The sequence below is a fragment of the Geotrypetes seraphini genome, chromosome 1 (assembly GCF_902459505.1).
Source record: "Geotrypetes seraphini chromosome 1, aGeoSer1.1, whole genome shotgun sequence".
Lineage (NCBI taxonomy): Eukaryota > Metazoa > Chordata > Amphibia > Gymnophiona > Dermophiidae > Geotrypetes > Geotrypetes seraphini.
The window spans coordinates 396,347,679-396,368,356 of NC_047084.1; the positions used below are offsets into that span (position 1 = coordinate 396,347,679).

A 20,678-nucleotide genomic window follows, 5' to 3' on the forward strand; every position below is an offset into this window, starting at 1 on the left:
TAGAAACTCTACTTTTCCCCTTCCTTTTCCCCATATGTGCAATCACAAACAGGTAGTGCATGGCCACAAATTTCCTGAAATTTGTCCAAAATAGCTAAGGGAAAAAAAAAGGACACTTAAAGATAGTAATTACCAAGTACACCTGATTCCTCTCTCTACCTTCTCCACGTGGCTCCAAAAAATCTTTCAGAGTCACCAGCTCTTCATCATTTTCAGCCTGTTGGAGAGGACTCCCGGATGAATGTCACACCTGTCCTCAGCAGTGCCTGCCCGATTTGCAGCACTGAAAGCAGGACTGTAAACGCTGCAAGAAATCAATAAGCAGAGAGGAGTCTGCAGGCAATCCTTTCCTCCCTTAGCAAATGCCCAGGGGTAAGCACACCTCTCTTTTAACACATAAATTCAGTGTTGGGCCATGTCCAGACTCTGGCATTGAAGTTCTGGGTATAGGGAGCCAGATAAACCATAGCCAGTTAAGTGTGATATTTGGCATTTAACCAGTTATGAAGAACCACATATCTGGTTAAGTGCCACTACCTGGTTAAGTTCCACTGAAAATGCCCAGTTAGCACCAGAGAGGCAATTTAAATAGCCAGGATCCTTTCCTGGATATTTAACTCATTTTGAGTATTAGGTCCTAGGATTTTAGTGAAACTAGGACCCTAAACGTATGGAATTCAGTCTTAGTAATGTCAGAGAAGCCAATCAATGAGCATGCCTTAAGCCCTTAAATCTCTTGAAAATTGTTATAATGAAATGTAATTCTTATTTCTATATTTGTAGGAGAAACAAGAATCAGATCCAAAACAGTGACTCACACGTATGTGTTAAACAGAAAAAGAAGATTCAGCCACTTCTACAGCAAGGTTATATTCACTTTTATGGAGTAGGTAGCTTGTCTTCTGAAATCAGGTACTTATGTTTATAATTTATTCCTTAATAATCAAGGGGATAGTTTTCATGCTGTTCGCATTAATCCAAAGGCTATTGCAAAGACCAGGAGTAAAAAACATGGGTTTTTGTTTGTTTGTTTTTTACTTTAGGTACATCTTTCTTAGGCAAATGTCAAAACATGCATATGCAAACACAAACAAAAAATCCAACAGAACTGCAGTAATATGTCGAACAAGGAACAAAAGAAAAAAACTCAGGAATGGTGTACAAGGTGCAAAGTCTTTAATAAACTTTAAGTCTTTAATAAACTAATAAGTCTTTAATGTGAACATAAAATAGTTTGTATCCAAAGAGGTTGGTGAACCCGACCTGACATGGTCCGTGTTTCGAAGAAACACTCCTTCCTCAGGGGTCCTAATGTAAACAATTGCATGAATTAAACGGATATATTCATAATGTGAATAAGGGTGCTGACAGCAAATGTGTGTGATGACATGATCCAATGGGTGATGGTGGTGAGACATCTATTACAATGTTGTGGAAGTGTAGAAATAAAACTCCTTTGTGTTAATATGAGTATAATTGTGGAATATAAGTTAATCAAGTGAGGGGTGTGGATATACATGAAAAGATATGCATCCCAGTGTGGAGAATAGTACAATATAAGCCTGAAGACCCTAAAATTGTGGAAATCAAGAAAAACAGAATAAGGGATGACGTACAAGAGATGTATGTGAGTGTGTTTTAAGAGCAATGATACATACCAAAAAGTATCATATACTGGGGAACTTGGATGACAACTGGAAACAGCTGAGGGGAAATGTGGATCCAGTGAAAACACAGAATAAAAAAAATATATAAAAATATGTATATGAATTGAGTGTGATAGTGACCAGCTAAAGAGCCTATTTGGAGGACAGGCCTTGGAGAGGACAAGGCAAAGGACCCGACAAAATATAAGAGTGCAAGGAGACCATGGAAAAGCATGAGGTGGGTGTATGAAAAGATAGCATGAGCATTGTGAAGGGTAGTAACAGAGGCACAGCTGAAAAAGATACACGTGATAAAAATATATATCAGTGAGCAGACGAGAACGAATTGCGGCAAAGATATAAGGAGCAAAACCCAGCATGGTGAAGGCATGCTGGATGTGAAACAAATGTGGTGAAAACTATGACATAGCCGGTTTGCTACTGCACTGTGCAATATGTGCAAAGGTAAAAAAGAGGGCAGTGACTGAATTGGTGCATTGCGGAAGGCTGACAGAAGCAAAGACAAAATATAATAATCCAGAAAAGGATAGCAAGCCCCGCTCCTACTGGGTGAATGAAATACGGACAGTGAGAGCTAAAAGATGCAGGCAGTAGGAGCTAAAAAAAGGACAATGCTGGATAAGGCTACTGAGAGTAGAGAGAATACAATAAGAGGAAAGTCATAGCGAGTATGAAATGATACCGTTTGGTGTAAATTGGGTGACAAGCAGGCATTATCTATAGATGAAGCCGGAGCGTTGAAGCTGCGTGTGGCTGCCATAAAGGTTATCTCTGACGGAACCGGAAGTTGCATCAGAGACCTTTCCGGCAGCCATATGCAGCTTCAATGCTCCGGCTGCTGTAAGAAGGCAGTCTAGACATTGCTGGCCACGAAGGTAAAGGGCAAGGAGTTTGTTGGCACATTTGTTGAACCAAGTCTGTTGTCCTGGTGGGGGGCATGGGTGCATGGCAGAAGCGGCTAAGAGGTGTTCTCTCTGCACGGGGAGTGAAAGTGCCATGAAGGTAAGGGGCAGGGAGGGAGAAAGGGAGGAAAGGTGGGGTGGAGAGGAACAGACACTGAAGGGAAATGGGTAAAACAGAGTGGGGAGAAGACGCTGAAAGGACATGGAGAAAACAGAGTGGGAAGAAGGACGCTGAAAGGACATGGGGAAGAAAGAGTGGGGAGAAGGACGCTGAAAGGACATGGGGAAGACACAGTGGGAGAAGACGCTGAAGGGAAATGGGGAAGAGAGATTGGGAGAAGACGCTGAAGAGAAATGGGGAAGAGAGATTGGGAGAAGACACTGAAGGGAAATGGGGAAAAGAGATTGGGAGAAGCTGCTGAAGGGAAATGGGAAAGAGAGAGTGGGGAGAAGATGCTGGCAGGGAAGAAGACAGAGATGCTAGACAATGGGGGGAGCGGAGGGAAGACGATGGGTGCCAGACCAATTTGGAGGGGGGGAGAAAGGGAGAGGCACAGTAACAGAGCAAATGGAAGATGCAGAGAGAAGAGAGACAGTGGATGGAAGAAATTGAATTAGAAGATGAGGAAACCAGACAACAAAGGTAGAAAAAAAATTCTATTTCTTTTTCGCTTCAGGATAAAGTAGTTTATTAGTTGTGTTGATAAAAATTTATAAACAAAGCCCTGCCAGCTGAACATCTCTTTCTCCAGCAGCCAGAACTTTGATTTATAAGGAAGGAATAAGCTAAATATTACAGTACTTGTATTGCAGGCTTGTATGGATGCTGTGGTGACGGGGCGGTGAATGGGATGGCAGTGATAGTGACGGGGCGGTGAAGGGGATGGTGGTGACGGTGATGGGGTGGTGAAGGGAATTGCAGTGACGGGGCGGTATAGGGGACAGTGGGCCAGGGACGGGGCAGTGATGGGGACAGAATTTTTACCCATGTCATTTTCTAATTAAGACCCCTGAGGAAGGAGTGTTTCTTCAAAAAATGGACCATGTCAGGACCGGGTTCACCAACCTCTTTGGATACAAACTGTTTAATATTCACATTAATGTTTGTTTATTAAAGACTTGGTGTTTCATACGCCATTTCTGCAGTTTTTTTTCTTAAGACATGCATATGCTTCATTTTAGTGTGGATACATAGTTCATCTAGAGCAGGGGTGCCCACACGTTTTTGGCTTGCGTGCTACTTTTAAAATGACCAAGTCAAAATGATCTACCAACAATAAAAATACTAAACATATACCCCCTGTGGTGCGCTAGCCGATTTAGCGTGCGCCCATTGTATTCTATGGACGCGTTAGCATTTAGTGCACGCTAAATCAGCTAGCGCGCTTTAGTAAAAGACCTCTATATTTATTTATATATATATTGAGTGCACCTCTTCTGTCCTCCAGACCTCGCTCCATTCCCCAACCAACATCTCTCTCTGTCCTTCCAGCTTTTCTTTCTCTCTCCTCCACCCCTATTGGCAACATGTCTCCCTCCTCTTTTCTGATCTTGCAACTCTTTGTTCTTCCTCAGGGTCTCTTCCCTTTTGTCTCTTCTGTCCCATAGTCCAACATCTGCCCCCTCTCTTCTGCCTTCCCTTTGTTTCAGGTTTCTCCCTCTCTATCTTCCTTCTGCTAACATTTTGAGTCCTCCCACCTTTGGTCTTTGTGTCTCTCACTCTCTTTGTCTTCCCCCTCCCCAGGGCCTGGCATCTCTCTCTCCTCGGTTCAGAGTGTTTCAACCTCTCTAAGCCCTCTAGTAGTCCAGGATCTGCCTTATCTGCCTTGTCTTCCCACTCCCTTTTTGTTCAAGGCTGCTTTCCTGCCCCTCCTCAAGGTCCTTTTGTCTCTTCTTTCTGCCCCCCTCCCCGATCCAGTGTCTCTAAGGCAATCTCCCTCCTGCCAGGGCCCTCGCAATGGGCCCAATTTTACCCCGACGTGTGGAACCTTATCTCCGCTGCTTCCCTCACCTCCGTTCTTCCCTCTGGGCCTACCACAGTTGAAAGTTCATTACGGCAGCCTGCAGAGCGAACGTAGCATGCTGCCATAAGTTTCTGTAGCACGTTCCCTCTGCCGTGGTCCCGCACCTCTGACGTTGGGGGCAGGACAGCGGCAGAGGGAACGTGCTACAGAGACAGACGGCAATCTGCTACGTTCGTTCTGCAGGCTGCCATAATTACACTACTTTAAAGGTGAGACGGTGACCGGGGGAATGCTAGGGAGAACATTGGCTCTGCGAGCTACCGGCGTTGCCTTTGCAATCCTTGGGCACCCCTGATCTAGAGACATACACACAGTTTTGAAAATGCAAAAAAGGAAGCATATTGGACCAGATTCCCTAAATGACGCCGTTAGCAACGACCACTTAGAAAAGTGTTGCTTATCGCATGTCATTCACGTGATGGTATTTGGTTGAAATAACTATGTGGACAGGTTCCACCTCCCCCCACCCCCAGCTCTTAATTTTATCTCAGAGGAGATCAAAGAAAATAAATCTAACACAAAAGTGTAGTTAATATTCAAGGCCTTGAGAAGTGTTTCTGCATCCTCTAATGAATGGGACATCAGAAAAGTTTCCCTAGTGCAAGTGACTGGCCATTTTATTGGGTCAATGACATCATCAATGAATTCATTATTAAACATACGTAGGTGGTACATCTTCCAATTGCAATCCATTTACAAATTGCATACTTTAACAATATTCTATTGGTTCTATTCAAGTCACATGGTTTCCAGTTAATCATACTTCATTAGTACTTTTCCTTAGCAACAATGACTTAACTCATCACATGCTATTGGTTTCACCTCTGTCAGCAATAGAAGGAAGTGAACAACATGCTCACCGAAGACATGCTGACTTTGTAGACAGGCTCTATTCTATTGCAAACATCTAGTTTATGAAAACTCTTAATATTTGCTACACAATACACTTCTGTAGGCTACAATCACATGGTAACAGTCACATGATTTCCCCTAACTATACAAGTGACAAATATTTTAGTTCTTACCCTTAGCTTATTTTCAAGGAACAGTTATGTTATGGTTTCAGCATCTTGTTCCAGACATTAAACCAAAATATTGTGTTTTATAATCGAAAAATATGTACTCTGCGTGCTGTGCTATCTATACTATGCTGTGTCACAAGTCTCTGAAGCATGTCCATTATTCAGCTACATCTGTTTTATATATTGGTGTCTTTTAAGGTCTTAACTAAAATTGTATCTAATACATACTGGTTATGGGGCCCGCCTTATATCCTGCATGATACAATTATCATCATCAATGGCACCATTTAGATAATTGTGGCTATGTCAAAAGTAGGCATCAGAAATGTAAGCCAGGCATCTACTTTCGATGAGAATTGTGTCAATAGAAGCACCTACCACCACATCTACCAGACCTATCACATCCACCACCACATCTACCAGACCATCCACCAGATCTGCCAGACCATTCACCACCACATCTACCAGACCTATCACATCCACCCACCATATCTACCAGACCTATCACATCCACTTCTATTCCTTGCGCATATCTTAATACTAGATCAATAAGGAATAAAGCTTTTTTAATCAAAGACTGGATCATCAGCAAACAAATAGCCTGTCTTTTTCTAACGGAAACATGGCTATTGTCCAAAGAGGATCCAATAATAAATGACCTCCTACCAGATAATTTTAAAATTCACATGCTAAATCATGATGGCACAAGGGGGGAGGAATAGCAGTGATTATTAAGAAAGGATTTGAATTTGAACTATTGGATACCAAAATGACCAATCAGTTAGAAATATTAGCCTGTAAAATTAGCAATAAGAACTAGAAGAATCCCTTTCTTGCATATTATTTTATGTCCCATCAAAAAGCTGGACGTAAGCTAAAGAGGACTTCTGCGAAATTGTTCTACATAATTCAATTGCTCTTTCATATAACATCATGTCAGGAGACATAAACTTATACTTAGACGAAGAGGACAATCCAGAAGCAAAAGATTTAAAAAACTTTCTATCTTTGCTTAATTATAATCTCCCTCTAACCACACAAACACATGAAAAAAGCCATCATCTAGATGTGGTAGCTATGTCCACAAAGGAGATTCTAGAACTTTCCATCTCTATATCTGACGGTACTTGGTGTCATGATATCTGGTCTGATCACTTTACTTATTATTTTACCTTAATCTGGACTCGTCTAAAATCCAAAACACACCCAAGCATAAAAAAGAACATCTCACAAGGGGCCATATCAATCCAGAGGAATATTGGTCACAATATGAATTACGAGAGGAGATAGAAGAAGGGATTGACTTCAAAGATCACTGGATGAAAACAAGCGAATCCATTTTAGACGAAATTTCCCCTAAACGAAAGCTGCTCAAATAAATACAATAAATGGTTTGACACTGAACTTCTAAAAATGAAACAAGCAGTAAGACGATTGGAAAGGATCTGGAAAAGAACGGGAAAATTGTCAGACCGGAACAACTGGAGATCCAACATAAAAATCTACAAACAATTGATAAAAGAAAAACGCAAAGCTTTTTACTAATTCAAAATTGACTCATCCAACACTAGCTCGAAAGGATTCAATAGAAAAGAACTGTTCAACCTAGTTACGAACTTATTCGACACCACACACTACACTCAATCCATGCATAACAGTAAGCTACCTTCAGCAAAACATCTAACACAGCATTCTGATTCAAAAATTAAAAACCTAAGAAATAACTGCTCAACAAATGATATACATGAACATTACATTACATTACATTAGGGACTTCTATTCCGCCTATATCTTGCAGTTCAAGGCGGATTACAAAAGAGCTACTGGACATTTCCAGTGAAGTTACAACAGTTTTGGGGTTTTGTTTTGTTTTTTTTGTTACAAGGGAGGAGAGGTACCTGGATTAATTCTGGAAGAACCTGCAAATTGGATATTAAATTGACTGTACATTACTGTGTGAAATAACAAATAGATTACAGTTAGAGTACAAATAAGATTACGTTACATTTCAGGGATCTGAATACTTGGTTGGTGTTTTGGGGAGGAAGAGATTATTTAAGTGGAGGTTTTGGGGGAGAATTTATCTAGGAGGAGGGGGAAGGGTTGGGTTAAGATATCTGGATAAATTTTTTGAAAAGTAGGGTTTTGATTTCTTTTCGAAAAGTTTTGAAGTTTTGATTTCTTTTCGAAAAGTTTTGAACATCAAATAGTTAACGTACAAAGAAATGAAATACCAGTGGATATGATTTGGAACTCCTTTCAAAATTTAGAATGGAATAATTATATCAAATTATATAACAAGTTCACTAAATCATAGTGCGTCTTGGACTCCTGTCCCCCAGAAATTATGAAAGCAGCCCCATCAAGCTTTAAATTAGCTTTGTTGAATTATTTGACCGATAATTTAAAAAAATGGAAATTTCCTTACTAATAATGGTCACATCACAATAACCCCAATTCCAAAAAATCATAAAGAATCACTAGCAGTCGCAACCAACTATAGACCATTAGCATCCATTCCACTTTTTGTAAAAATCATGGAAGGATTGGTACACACCCAATTGATGGAATATCTTGATCAATTCTCTATTTTACATGAAACTCAATCTGGTTTCAGATCTCTATTTAGCACTGAGACAGTAATTGCGGCCATCTTGGATAATTTACGCTCCTTGTTCAGTAGGGGCTTTAACGCACTGATTATGCAATTTGACATGAGCTCTGCCTTTGACCTAGTGGACCATGGAAAACTGTTACAATGCTTAGATGCAATTGGTATCAGAGACGAGGTGCTAGACTGGTTCCAAGGTTTCCTTACATCCTGCACTTATCAAGTACGCTTTAACTACAATTTATCTGAAACCTGGAGTAATCCATCTGGCGTTCCACAGGGGTCTCCACTGTTCCCACTGCTTTTCAATGTTTACATGTGATCACTAGGTGCGCAATTGTCCCAACTGGGGATAAAATTATTCAGTTACGCAGATGACTTCACAATTATTATCCCATTCATGACCTCTCTCTCTCCGAAGTCACTCCTATGGCAATAGAAGTATTAAATGTGATGGAACAATGGATGACTGAATTTAGATTGAAACAAAACTCAGAAAAAAACAAAATTCTTCGTAGCCTCGCTACACTCACTTGACACCAAAACATTGCTGCGCATCAACAAACTCAGTTACCCTATCCAATCTACTATGAAGGGTGTCATACTAGACCAGGACCTAACCATGAAAGACCAGGTGGACTCTTTGGTCAGAAAGGGTATTTTTACTCTCTGGAAGCTTCGGTCCATCAGAGCATATTTTGATGCTTCATCATTCAGAATTCTGAGCCAACTTGACTATTGTAATATAGCCTACCTGGCAATTTCCCAGAACTTCCAACGATTATAACAGGTGCAAAATGCGGCGATCAGGCCGATTTTGGGTCTGAAGAAGTTCAACCCTATAACCCCTTCCTACCTACTCCTGCATTGGCTGCCGATGGAGGCACATGTGAAGTTTAAATTTGGATGTTTCTGCTTCAAGGTACTTTTCGGCCTAGCCTCCAGATATATAACTGACCTTTTCTCTTTTCTTAACCAATCAACTTAAGAGAAGCTCAAACTTGAATTTTGTTTCTCCACAGGTTAAAGGATGTAAATTTAAAAGACACCATCAACATCTCTTCTCTTATCAGGCAGCATTATGGGGTAAAGACCTGAAACAATTACTCATACTTGTGAATACTTATGGGGAATTTAGGAAACACCTAAAAACATATTTGTTCTTAAAGCTACATTGAACAATCTCTCCCCACAATAACTGACCACTAAATCTTAACTCTGTTAGTACCAGTGGCGTACCTAGGGTATGTGGCACCCAGGGCCCATCATTTTTTGACACCCCCCCATGTAAAAAAATATTTTTTGTAATAACCATGAAATGGAATAAATGGTCAGAATAGAAACAGGCAGTGAAAATTTTCTTTTATTGAACTTCATATATGTAACCATTATTCCAAACATAACATAACATAAATTATGTCTGAATTGTCATGACATCAGAAGTACATATGGAGTAGTTGCGGGTGATGCTTGGGACAGTTCTGATTTTGTTAGTTCAGTTTTATGTGTTTTTTGACTAGAAGGGTTTTTATTTCTTTTTTGAAGGTTTTGTAGTCTGTGGTCGAGGTCAATAGGTTGTAGAGTTGGGGATCAAGTGTTAGGAGGTTGTCGAACAGTTTTTTTTCTTTTGACGTTTTTGGTTGGAGGGTGTGTGAATGGTGCGTGAGTTCTCCTATGTCTGGTTGAGGTGGATTGAATTATTTAGCTGAAGAAATTAGTTACCCCCCCATTCCACACACATTAATTCTCTTCCATTTTTGTTCCCATTATAAAAAACACTGATAAGTTCCCAGAAAAAAAACAATACATTAAAATAAGAAGTGAAAACAAAGGCCCCTACAGATAATAACATAACATAAGAATAGCCTAACTGGGACAGACCAATGGTCTATCATGCCCAGTAGCCCATTCTCATGGTAGCCAATCCAGGTCACTAGTACCTAGTCAAAACCCAAAGAGTAGCAACATTCCATGCTACCGATCCAGGGCAAGCAGATACTTCCCCCATGTCTTAATAACAGACTATGGACTTTTCCTCCAGGAATTTGTCCAAATCTTTCTTAAAACCAGCTACGCTATCTGCTTTTATCATAACTTCTGGCCACTTCATTTTTAAGCTTAGATCTTTCCTTCTAAACAGAGACCTTGTCAAATACAGCACAAGGTAACTTCACACAGACTTAGCTGTGCAGTAAATGTGAATCTCCTCATACACCCACCATATAGTGCAAAAATGTGCAAAGGTCTGGTTTTTTCTTTCGATCACTACAGAGCCTAATGCCACACAAGCAGCACTGTTACAAACATATTCTGTAGGTCAATGCTAAGGTTAACAAAGTTTTCTTCCTTGGACCACAAAGAGATACTGACAAACCACTGGAAGAGATCCCAAAACAATTACCCAAAGACCCACTCAGTGTGTGAACCAGTTGAATGGAGTGGACTAACTGGGGGGTGGAAATAGGCCCGGAGTTTGCTCAGCAGAATTTCACAGACCATCTCTTCCTCTCAACACATTGACACGCTGCCACCACTACCACCACTAGGAACACCTCACCGGGTAGGCCAGCAATGCTTATAAACTTTATAAAACACATTATTATATTTTCTTAAAAGGAACATATTTTAACTGAACTCTCTGACATTCTCAGCCTTGCCATTCCCAAAAATAGAAGGAAGAAAAGTTCCCATTTCCTGCTGTCTCATGTCCCCGGCCTATACAATATTTTTCTTCTGCAGACCCTTCAAAAGTCTGACCAAATCCTCGTTTCACTTGCATTATAAAGTACTGAGGATGCCATCTCTCCCCAATCCCAGGTCCTAAAGTCTAAGACAGTAGTGCAAACTAGTGCTGCCCGATTCAGGAAAAAAATTTTGATTCGATTCAGCCTATTGAATTAGTTTTAAGATTCGATTTTCCTGCCCAATTGGGTGGGTTTATTTTATAGCTTTTTCACCCCCCTTTGGCTTCTCCTAACCACACTGGCGCTGTGGTGTAAATAAAATAAAGAAACAAAAAGGACTTTTCCTCTCTCTGTTAAATCCTAGCTAAATCACGTTTGCGATCTAACACCAGCTCTGGCAGGATACACATTTCAAATCTGACATATTGGAATCACAAAACAGAAAATAAAATTAGTTTTTCTACCTTTTGTTGTCTGGTTATTTTGCAAATCTTTTTGGTCCAAGGTTCTGGTTGTCTTCTAATAACTTGATTTCCAGGGTCTCCTTCTTTCTGCATGCTAACCATCCATCTGCCATATCTGTCCTCCCCTTCCAATTCTCTTCCCTCCCCAGGAGGTCTGGCATCTTTCCTTTTTTTTGTCTCCCTCCACAGATCCACCTTTTCTTAACTACCCTTTCATCCAGAATCTCTCCCTCCTTCCTCACCACCCCAGGGTCCACCATCTCTCCCTTTCTTTTCCCAACTACTCTCCTATCCAGTATCTCTATCCCCTCTCCACACCATCCCTTGTGTCCAACTTCTCTCCCTTTCTGTTCCTTTCCTCCCTAAAACCCTTGGTCCATCATCTCTCTCCCTCTCCTCTATTTCCAGACCCATTATTTCTTCCCACCCAAAGTCCGGCATATGCATGTCTCTTTGAACCCCCCCCCCTTCCCTCTGTGTACTTCTACACAAGGGCCCCCCTCCCCTGAAGGCCTGTCCCCCCTTAAAGGTCTGCATCCCACCCCTGAAGGCCTGTCCCCCCCCTTGAAGGCCTGCCTGCCTGTCACCTTTGAAGGCCTGTCCCCTCTTGAAGGCCTGTCCCCCCCTTGAAGGCCTGCCTGCCTGTCCCCCTTGAAGGCCTGTCCCCCCTTGAAGGCCTGCCTGTCTGTCCCCCTTGAAGGCTTGTCCCCCCCCCTTGAAGGCCTATCCCCCTTGAAGGCCTGCCTGCCTGTCCCCCTTGAAGGCCTGTCCCCCCACCTTGAAGGCCTGCGGGGGAGGCCGGGGGGTAAGGAATCCGGACGCCAGACGCCAAGGGAGAGAACTGGACGTTGGGGGGGGGAACTGGATGCCAATGGCCGGGAGTACCCTCTCAGGGCTTGCACCCAAGGCAGACTGCCCCCCCGCCCCCCCCTTGGTACGCCATGGTTAGTACTACTCAATCTGTAACTTTTAATCATTGTAAACCGCATAGAACTTCATGGTCCTGCGGTATATAAACTGTTATTATTATTATTATTACCAGTGACTACATCTACTTCCGACATAAACCACATCTACTTTAGACATAGGTACCGGTGGCACTTCTATGGATGGGAGTTCGATGCCGTGTGCCTACATTTTTTAAAAAATTTGATTTTAATTGATTTTGGATGATGTAGTCTATTACTGCACCGTTTAACACCAATTAATACAATTAAGTTAGGCTTTAGTAGGGCGCCTACCACCACCTAACTTACGACACACTATAGAGAATTTGGACCATTATTTCTATCCTAGACCTAACACTACTCCCAAGAATTACTTGAAATGCCAGTAAAAGTATACATATTGAAGAAGATTGCACCTGCTTTTATTTGCACATAGGTAGACAATTTTCAGAAAGATGATTCTCATGGTTAAAAAGAATATGCTTTTTACCTATCAAATGTGCTTTGAAAATTAGACTCTGAAAGTCTCAGTCTATGATTAAATTGGCAAAATTCCCTTTGCCTTTCATATCCATGGATATTTGTATTAATAAGTTGAATTTACCATTCTGGTCTGAGCTGTCTAGTCTATATTCTGTCATCTATTACAGAATATATTTATTTATGTATTTAATTCATTTTCTATCCCGTTTTTCTCAAGGAGCTCAAAATAGGTTACAGGTTAAACATATATAAAATACAGTTTGCAGGTTATGACTTGCCATAATTACAGTATAAGTTTATGATACAAGTTTTTATCCTAACTCAATACATACTAGGGGTCTAATACCACTATATATAATATATACATTACATTACATTAGTGATTTCTATTCTGCCATTACCTTGCGGTTCAAGGCGGATTACATAAGAACAGTGGCGTACCTAGGGTATGTGGCACCCGGGGCCCATCATTTTTTGACACCCCCCCCCTCATGTAAAATTTTTTTTTTTTTTTTTTTTTTTTGCAATAACCATGAAATGGAATAAATGGTCAGAATAGAAACAGGCAGTGAAAATTTTCTTTTTTTTTTTTTTTTTTTTCCAAAGTATTTTTATTGAGAATGGCAAAAGGTCCAGACAAGCAACCATGGTCTGTACAGAAACTTATACATTATCAAAAAGAACACAGAATGAGAGTAACAGCAACAACAAGCATGAACAAGCCTCTCCCAAGAGAAAATTGCCAATGAGAGGCATAGCAATACACAACAAAAGGCCAAAACTTGGGGCAAGCAAACAAATCCCACCCCAGAACCCACAAGAATAATAAGCCGGACTAGACCCTCAGCCATATTTTATAATGAAAAAAACCCCCACAAGCAACAACACCCAGACCGCTCACCAGACACACCAATCCGCACAACAAGCACCCAAGAAACACCCAGCCACCACCCAGACAAAACTACCAGACACACCTACCCCACCAAGCCCAGACCCAACCCCCCCTCCCCAGAGAGTGCAAGCGCAAAGTGGACCGTGAAAAGGGCAGCTGCAGAAGTGGAAAGCCCCAGATAAGTAGGTTAGCTAAAGAAAGCCCACAGATAGAAGAAATCAGGATAACAGAAGTTCCAACAAATGCTCCCACAGAAAATTTTCTTTTATTGAACCTCATTTATGTAACCATTATTCCAAACATAACATAACATAAATTATGTCTGAATTGTCATGACATCAGAAGTACATATGGAGTAGTTGCAGGTGATGCTTGGGACAGTTCTGATTATGTTAGTTTGGTTTTATGTGTTTTTTTAATAGAAGGGTTTTTATTTCTTTTTTTAAGGTTTTGTAGTTTGTGGTCGAGGTCAATAGGTTGTAGAGTTGGGGGTCAAGTGTTGCAGCTCGAATGGCTAGGAGGTTGTCGAACAGTTTTTTTCTTTTGACGTTTTTGGTTGGAGGGTGTGTGAATGGTGCGTGAGTTCTCCTATGTCTGTTTGAAGTGGATTGAATTATTTAGCTGAAGAAATTAGTTACCCCCCCCCCATTCCACACACATTAATTCTCTTCCATTTTTGTTCCCATTATAAAAAAACACTGATAAGTTCCCAGGAAAAAAATACATTAAAATAAGAAGTGAAAACAAAGGCCCCTACAGATGAGAACATAACATAAGAATAGCCTAACTGGTTCACACCAATGGTCCATCATGCCCAGTAGCCCATTCTCATGGTAGCCAATAGTGCTGCCCGATTCAGAGAAAAATATTTCATTCGATCCGATTCACCCTGTTGAATCGATTTTTCGATTAGATTCACTGTTAATGACACCGCTTTTTAAGTTTAAAACAAAGTATAACAATAAATTTTACAACAACAATAAATTTCACAAAGTACTTAAAAAAAAAAAAATCACATTTTTCCATTAAAGCAGTTCTGGAGACATTTGCTTGAACAGTCTTTTTTCCCAGTCCATAAGCAAGCAATATGAAAAAGATTTCCTTAATTATCTACTCAAACATTTTTGCTATTTACTTTCATTGTACCTATACTATTATTCAGTAGAAAAAATGGACTTAACTGTGCAGGAAATGAATCTCCTCATACACCCACCATATAGTGCAAAAATGTGCAAAGGTCTGTTTTTTTCTTTCGATCACTACATAGCCTAATGCCACACAAGCAGCGCTGTTACAAACATATTCTGAAGGTCAATGCTAAGGTTGACAAAGTTTCCTTCCTTGGACCAGAAGGAGATACTGACAAACCACTGGAAGAGATTCTAAAACAACTACCCAGAAATAACACCCAAAGACCCACTCAGTGTGTGAACCAGTTGAGTGGAGTGGACTAACTGGGGGTGGAAATGGGCCCAGAGTTTGCTCAGCAGAATTTCCCAGACTACCTCTTCCTCTCAACACACTGACATGCTACCACCACCACCAACACTAGGAACACCTCACCGGGTATGCCAGCAATGCTTATAAACTTTATAAAACACATTATTATATTTTCTTATAAAGCATATATTTTAACTGAACTCAGCCTTGCCATTCACAAAAATAGAAAAGTTCCCATTTCAAGCTGTCTCATGTACACTTTTCAAATCTAACATATTGTAATCACAAAACAGAAAATAAAATTATTTTTTCTACCTTTTGTTCTCTGATCAATATTCAAATCTTGTTGGTCCCAGGCTCTTGTTGTCTTGCTTGCCAGGGTCTCCTTTCTCCGTGCTAACCATCCGTCTGCCTTCTCTGTTATCCCCTTCCGTTTCCCTTCCCTCTCCCGGAGATCTGGCATCTTTCCTTTTTTTTGTCTCCATCCACAGATTCACCTTTTCTCAACTCCCCACCACCCCAGGATCCACCATCTCTCCCTTTCTGTTCCCAACTATCCTCCTATCCAGTATCTCTATCCCCCCTCCACACCATCCCCTGTTTCCAAGTTCTCTCCCTTTCTGTTCCTTCCCTCCCTAAATCCCATTATGCACCATCTCTCTCCCACTCCTCTGTTTTTAGACCCATTATTTCTAACCCCCAAAGTCTGGCATATGCATGTATCTTTGAACCCCCCCTTCCCTCTCTCCCTCTGTGTACTTTTACACCAGGACCCCCCTCCCCCGAAGGTCTGTCCCCCCTCCGAAGGGCTACACCCCACCCCTGAAGACCTGCACCCCCCGAAGGACTTTACCTCCCACCCGAAGGTCTGTCCCCCTCTGAAGGCCTAAACCCCACCCCTGAAGGACTGCACCCCCCCCCCGAAGGCCTGCACTCCCTTGAAGGTCTGCACCCCCCCGAAGGCCTGTCCCCCCCTTGAAGGCCTGTCCCACCCCCTTGTAGGCCTGTCCCCCCTTTAAGGCCTGCCTGCCTGCCTTTCCCCCCCTTGAAGGCCTGTCTCCCCCTTGAAGGCCTGCACCCCCCTTGAAGGCCTGCACCCCCCCCTTGAAGGCCTGTCCCCCCCCTTGTAGGCCTGTCCCCCCCCTTGTAGGCCTGTCCCCCCTTGAAGGCCTGCCTGCCTTTCCCCCCTTGAAGGCCTGCACCCCCCCTTGAAGGCCTGCACCCCCCCTTGAAGGCCTGCACCCCCCCTTGAAGGCCTGCCTGCCTTTCCCCCCTTGAAGGCCTGCACCCCCTTGAAGGTCTGCACCCCCCCAAAGGCCTACACCCCCCCCCGAAGGTCTGCACCCCCCTGAAGGCCTACACCCCCCCCCCCGAAGGTCTGCACCCCCCTGAAGGCCTGCCTGCCCCCCTTGAAGGCCTGCACCCCTTGAATGTCTGCACCCCCCCCCGAAGGCCTGTCCCCCCTTGAAGGCCTGCCTGCCTGCCTGTCACCCCCTCCCCCTTGAAAGCCTGCTTGCCTGCCCGCCCGCCCCACCCTGAAGGCCTGATGCCCCGACCCACCCCGAAGGACCGCTCGCCCCCCTGGCCTCCCCGCACCACCTATGAACAGCCGCAGCAGGATCGCGAAGTCAGCGTCGGGTACCAGCCCTAAGGGGGTGTTCCCGGCCTTGCCGTTCAGTCCCCGCCACCCCCGAAGGACCGCTCGCCCCCCTGGCCTCCCCGCACCACCTATGAACAGCCGCAGCAGGATCGCGAAGTCAGCGTCAGCGATCCCTGCTGCTTCCTGCGCCACGGTCCCGCCCCTCCTCTGACGTCAGAGGAGGGGCGGGATCGCGTCGTAGGAAGCAGCGCAGGGATGCTGACGCTGACTTCGCGATCCTGCTGCGGCTGTTCATAGGTGGTGCGGGGAGGCCAGGGGGGCGAGCGGTCCTTCGGGGGTGGCGGGGGACCTGAACGGCAAGGCTGGGAACACCCCCTTAGGGCTGGTACCCGGGGCGGCCCGCCCCCCCCCCGCCCCCCCCCTAGGTACGCCACTGCATAAGAATTCTCATGATATTAGGACATACATTTTTGATTTGCTAAGGAGTAGATAGTAATTGTAGGCGAAGCTTGGGACGGATCTGGTTGTGTTATATAGGTTTTATGTATTTTTTGAAGAGTAGAGTTTTTGTTTCTTTTTTGAAGGTTTTGTAGTCTGTGGTCGAGGATAGCAGATTGGTGAGTTGTCTGTCCAGTTTTGCTGCTCTGGTGGCCAGTAGATTGTCATATAGTTTTCTTCGTTTGACATTTTTGGTCGGCGGGTGTGTGAATATTGCATGGGTTCTCCTGTGTCTGGTTGAGGTGGATTGAGTTAGTCGGTTGTTCCAGTAGGTTAGGCTGTCTCCGTGTATAGCTTTAAATAGTAGGCAATGGAATTTGAAGTGTACTCTTGCTTGTATTGCGAGCCAGTGTGAGTCGTGGTATGCCTCTGTGATGTGATCGTATTTTTTCAGCGAGTAGATGAGTCTTAGGGTTGTGTTTTGTATTGTTTGTAGTTGTTTTATCATGGTTGCTGGACAGTAGTCTATTAGGCCTAGGATTAGAGCAGGGGTAGGGAACTCCAGTCCTCGAGAGCCGTATTCCAGTCGGGTTTTCAGGATTTCCCCAATGAATATTCATTAAAAGCAGTGCATGCAAATAGATTTCATGCATATTCATTGGGGAAATCCTGAAAACCCGACTGGAATACAGCTCTCGAGGACCGGAGTTCCCTACCCCTGGATTAGAGATTATACCAAGATTTGGAATTGTTTTCTGTCAAAGTATTTTTGAACTTGTCTTAGGTTTCTCATAGATGTGAATGATGTTTTTATTATTTTGTTGATTCGTGGTTGCATGGTATAGCCTCTGTCAATCAGTATTCAAAGGGTTTTTAGCGTGGGTTGTATGGGGTATGAGATCGAGTTTATTACTAGCTTTGTTAAGGTTGGGGTTTTGCTGTTTTCTAGTAGGATGAAGTTTTAGTTTGTGTTCTGTCATCCATGTTGCTTCTGTTTCAAGTGTTCTATGTACTGTGCCTATCATGGTGGTCGCCGGTTGGTTGAAGGGGAGGAGAATGGTGATGTCATCTGCATAGCTGTAGGAGGTTAGTAGGCCTTGTTTGTCTAGACAGGAGCTGAGGGAAGCGATGTATAGATTGAAGAGTGTTGGGCGATAGAGGTGATCCTTGGGGTACTCCTCAGGTGTTGGACCATGGTTCTAATTTTTCTTTGTTTGTTTTAACTATGTAAGTTCTGGATTACTCAAAGCAAATTATCCAGGCCAAGAATACCACTGTACTATATAATATTTTAAAATCAATTAATCAGCAATCCAAAAACCTTTCTCATGACATTAAACCTCTTCCAACCGCACAAGAATTAGCAGACAGTTTCGTTGATAAAATTAAAAAAATTAGAAATAACTTCACACTACAACAACAATCTGCAACTACATCAGAGCATGAATCTAATTCATCACTTATTTCAAAATGTTCTCATTTTAACATTCCCAGTCTTAAAGACTTAGAAATGATTATTAAAACCATCAATCATAAAAGAGCATTCAATGAATCAATATCCCCTACTATCCTCAAGAAATACTTTTCTATATTTGGTCCATACATACATACATTAATCAACATTAGTCTACAACAAAGTAAAGTACCACTAGCCTGGAAAAAATCCACTATACGCCCAGTTCTTAAAGATCAAAAATAGGTTCCGATATAAAAAATAATTATAGACCCATTGCCAATATTCCATACTTAGCTAAAATAACTGAAAAAATCGTCTTTAACCAAATATCTGAATACATTGAAAAAACCAATGTATTGCATCCAAATCAAACAGGATTCAGACTAAATCATTCTACAGAACACTCTCTAATTGGTATAACAACATCTATATTATATCATTTAGATCACCATACATCCGTCATTTTGATTTCTCTTGATCTATCGTCTGCTTTTGACACTATTGATCATAGTCTTTTAATAAATAGGCTTCAATCAATCGGTTTAACTGATCAAGTTCTACTTTGGTTCCAGTCTTACCTCGATAACCGTTCATCGATTGTTTCTTTTAACGATGCCATCTCAAATAGTTTTTCTCTGCCTTATGGAATCCCCCAAGGTTCAATACTTTCGCCTATTTTATTTAATATTTTCCTAGCCCCTCTGATGACATTGTGTCAATCCATTGGATTTACAGTATTTGCCTACACAGACGATATTCAATTACTACATCCAATCAATACCAAAAATCCTCAAGAAATAGCAATAATAAATGATAAACTGGATCAAATTCATTATTGGCTCGAAACTAATAAACTAGCTTTAAATATTCAGAAAACCAATCTTATGCTCTTTCCATGGAAAGATTGTGAAACACTTTCCTTTCCTATATCTATCAAAGGCATTTCCCTGCAGATGGCCAAAAATATTAGGATTCTAGGAGTAACATTTGATAATAAATTATCTTTCCACGATCACATAAGCCAAGTGGTAAAATCTACTTTTTACAGACTCCGCCAGATCCGATCTGTATCAAAATTTTTATGCGCAAAATCATTGAACATCTTAATTCATTCCCTTGTAATCTCTAAAATTGATTACTGTAATGCCTTATTTATAGGTTTGCCACAGAAAGAGCTTAGGCGTTTACAAATAATTCAGAACGCCTCCATTAAAATTATTTATAAAGCCAAAAAATTTGATCATGTCTCACCTTTACTCAAGAAGGCACACTGGCTTCCAGTAGCACACCGCATTTTATATAAACAATGCTTACTTACCTTTAAAGCTTTAGAATTCAAAACTCCTGCCTTTATTTTTAGAGTCTTGATACCTTATACTACCTCTAGATCTCTTAGATCACAAGATCAACATCTATTAGCAATCCCCTCATTAAAAGTTATTAACACAAGGCGCAATACAATCTTTTCTATAACAGCCCCTCAGTCCTGGAATGATCTTCCACTCTATTTAAGACAAGAAAAAAACTTAGAAAAATTTAAGACTAAACTTAAAAGTTTTCTATTTACAGATGCTTTTAACGATTAAAATCTTCCGCATTGCCAATCTAATTATTTCTTTGTTAATCGTCATTGTCTCCCTTCCTAACGTATTTCCCTTGAATTATTGAATTTAACAATGAATGTAACCATTAAATAACTTCCCTTTTGTTTCATTATTATATGTAGAAATATCCCCTAAATGTATTGTTATCTGTTTAAATAAGTTTACTTTTTTACCCAAATTATTGTATGTTTGAACGATATGTTACCTAAATTTTTTATCTATTTGTACATCGCCTAGAATTTTGAATAGGCGATAAATCAAACTATTTAATAAACTTGGAAACTTGGATTGTAGGAAGCCTTTAAACCATGATAGTACTTTGCCTGAGATTCCTATTGAGTCCAGTGTTTGTAGAAGGATGTCATGGTCTACCAGGTTGAAAGCTGCGGAGAGGTCTAGTTGTATGATCAGCATTTTCTTACCTGTGCTGAGGTGTTGTCTAGC

General features: G+C 41.7%; 1 protein-coding gene across 2 annotated transcripts in view; it reads left to right on the top strand.

Annotated features, from left to right (window-relative positions):
- Positions 1-20,678, top strand: part of LOC117347239 (coiled-coil domain-containing protein 17-like) — a 488,260-nt gene that overhangs the window by 147,845 nt on the left and 319,737 nt on the right. For both annotated transcript variants that reach the window (XM_033917895.1, XM_033917903.1), the window contains one exon: positions 784-912. In XM_033917895.1, the coding sequence (XP_033773786.1) occupies positions 784-912 (129 nt within the window). The remainder of the gene's footprint in view (positions 1-783; positions 913-20,678) is intronic.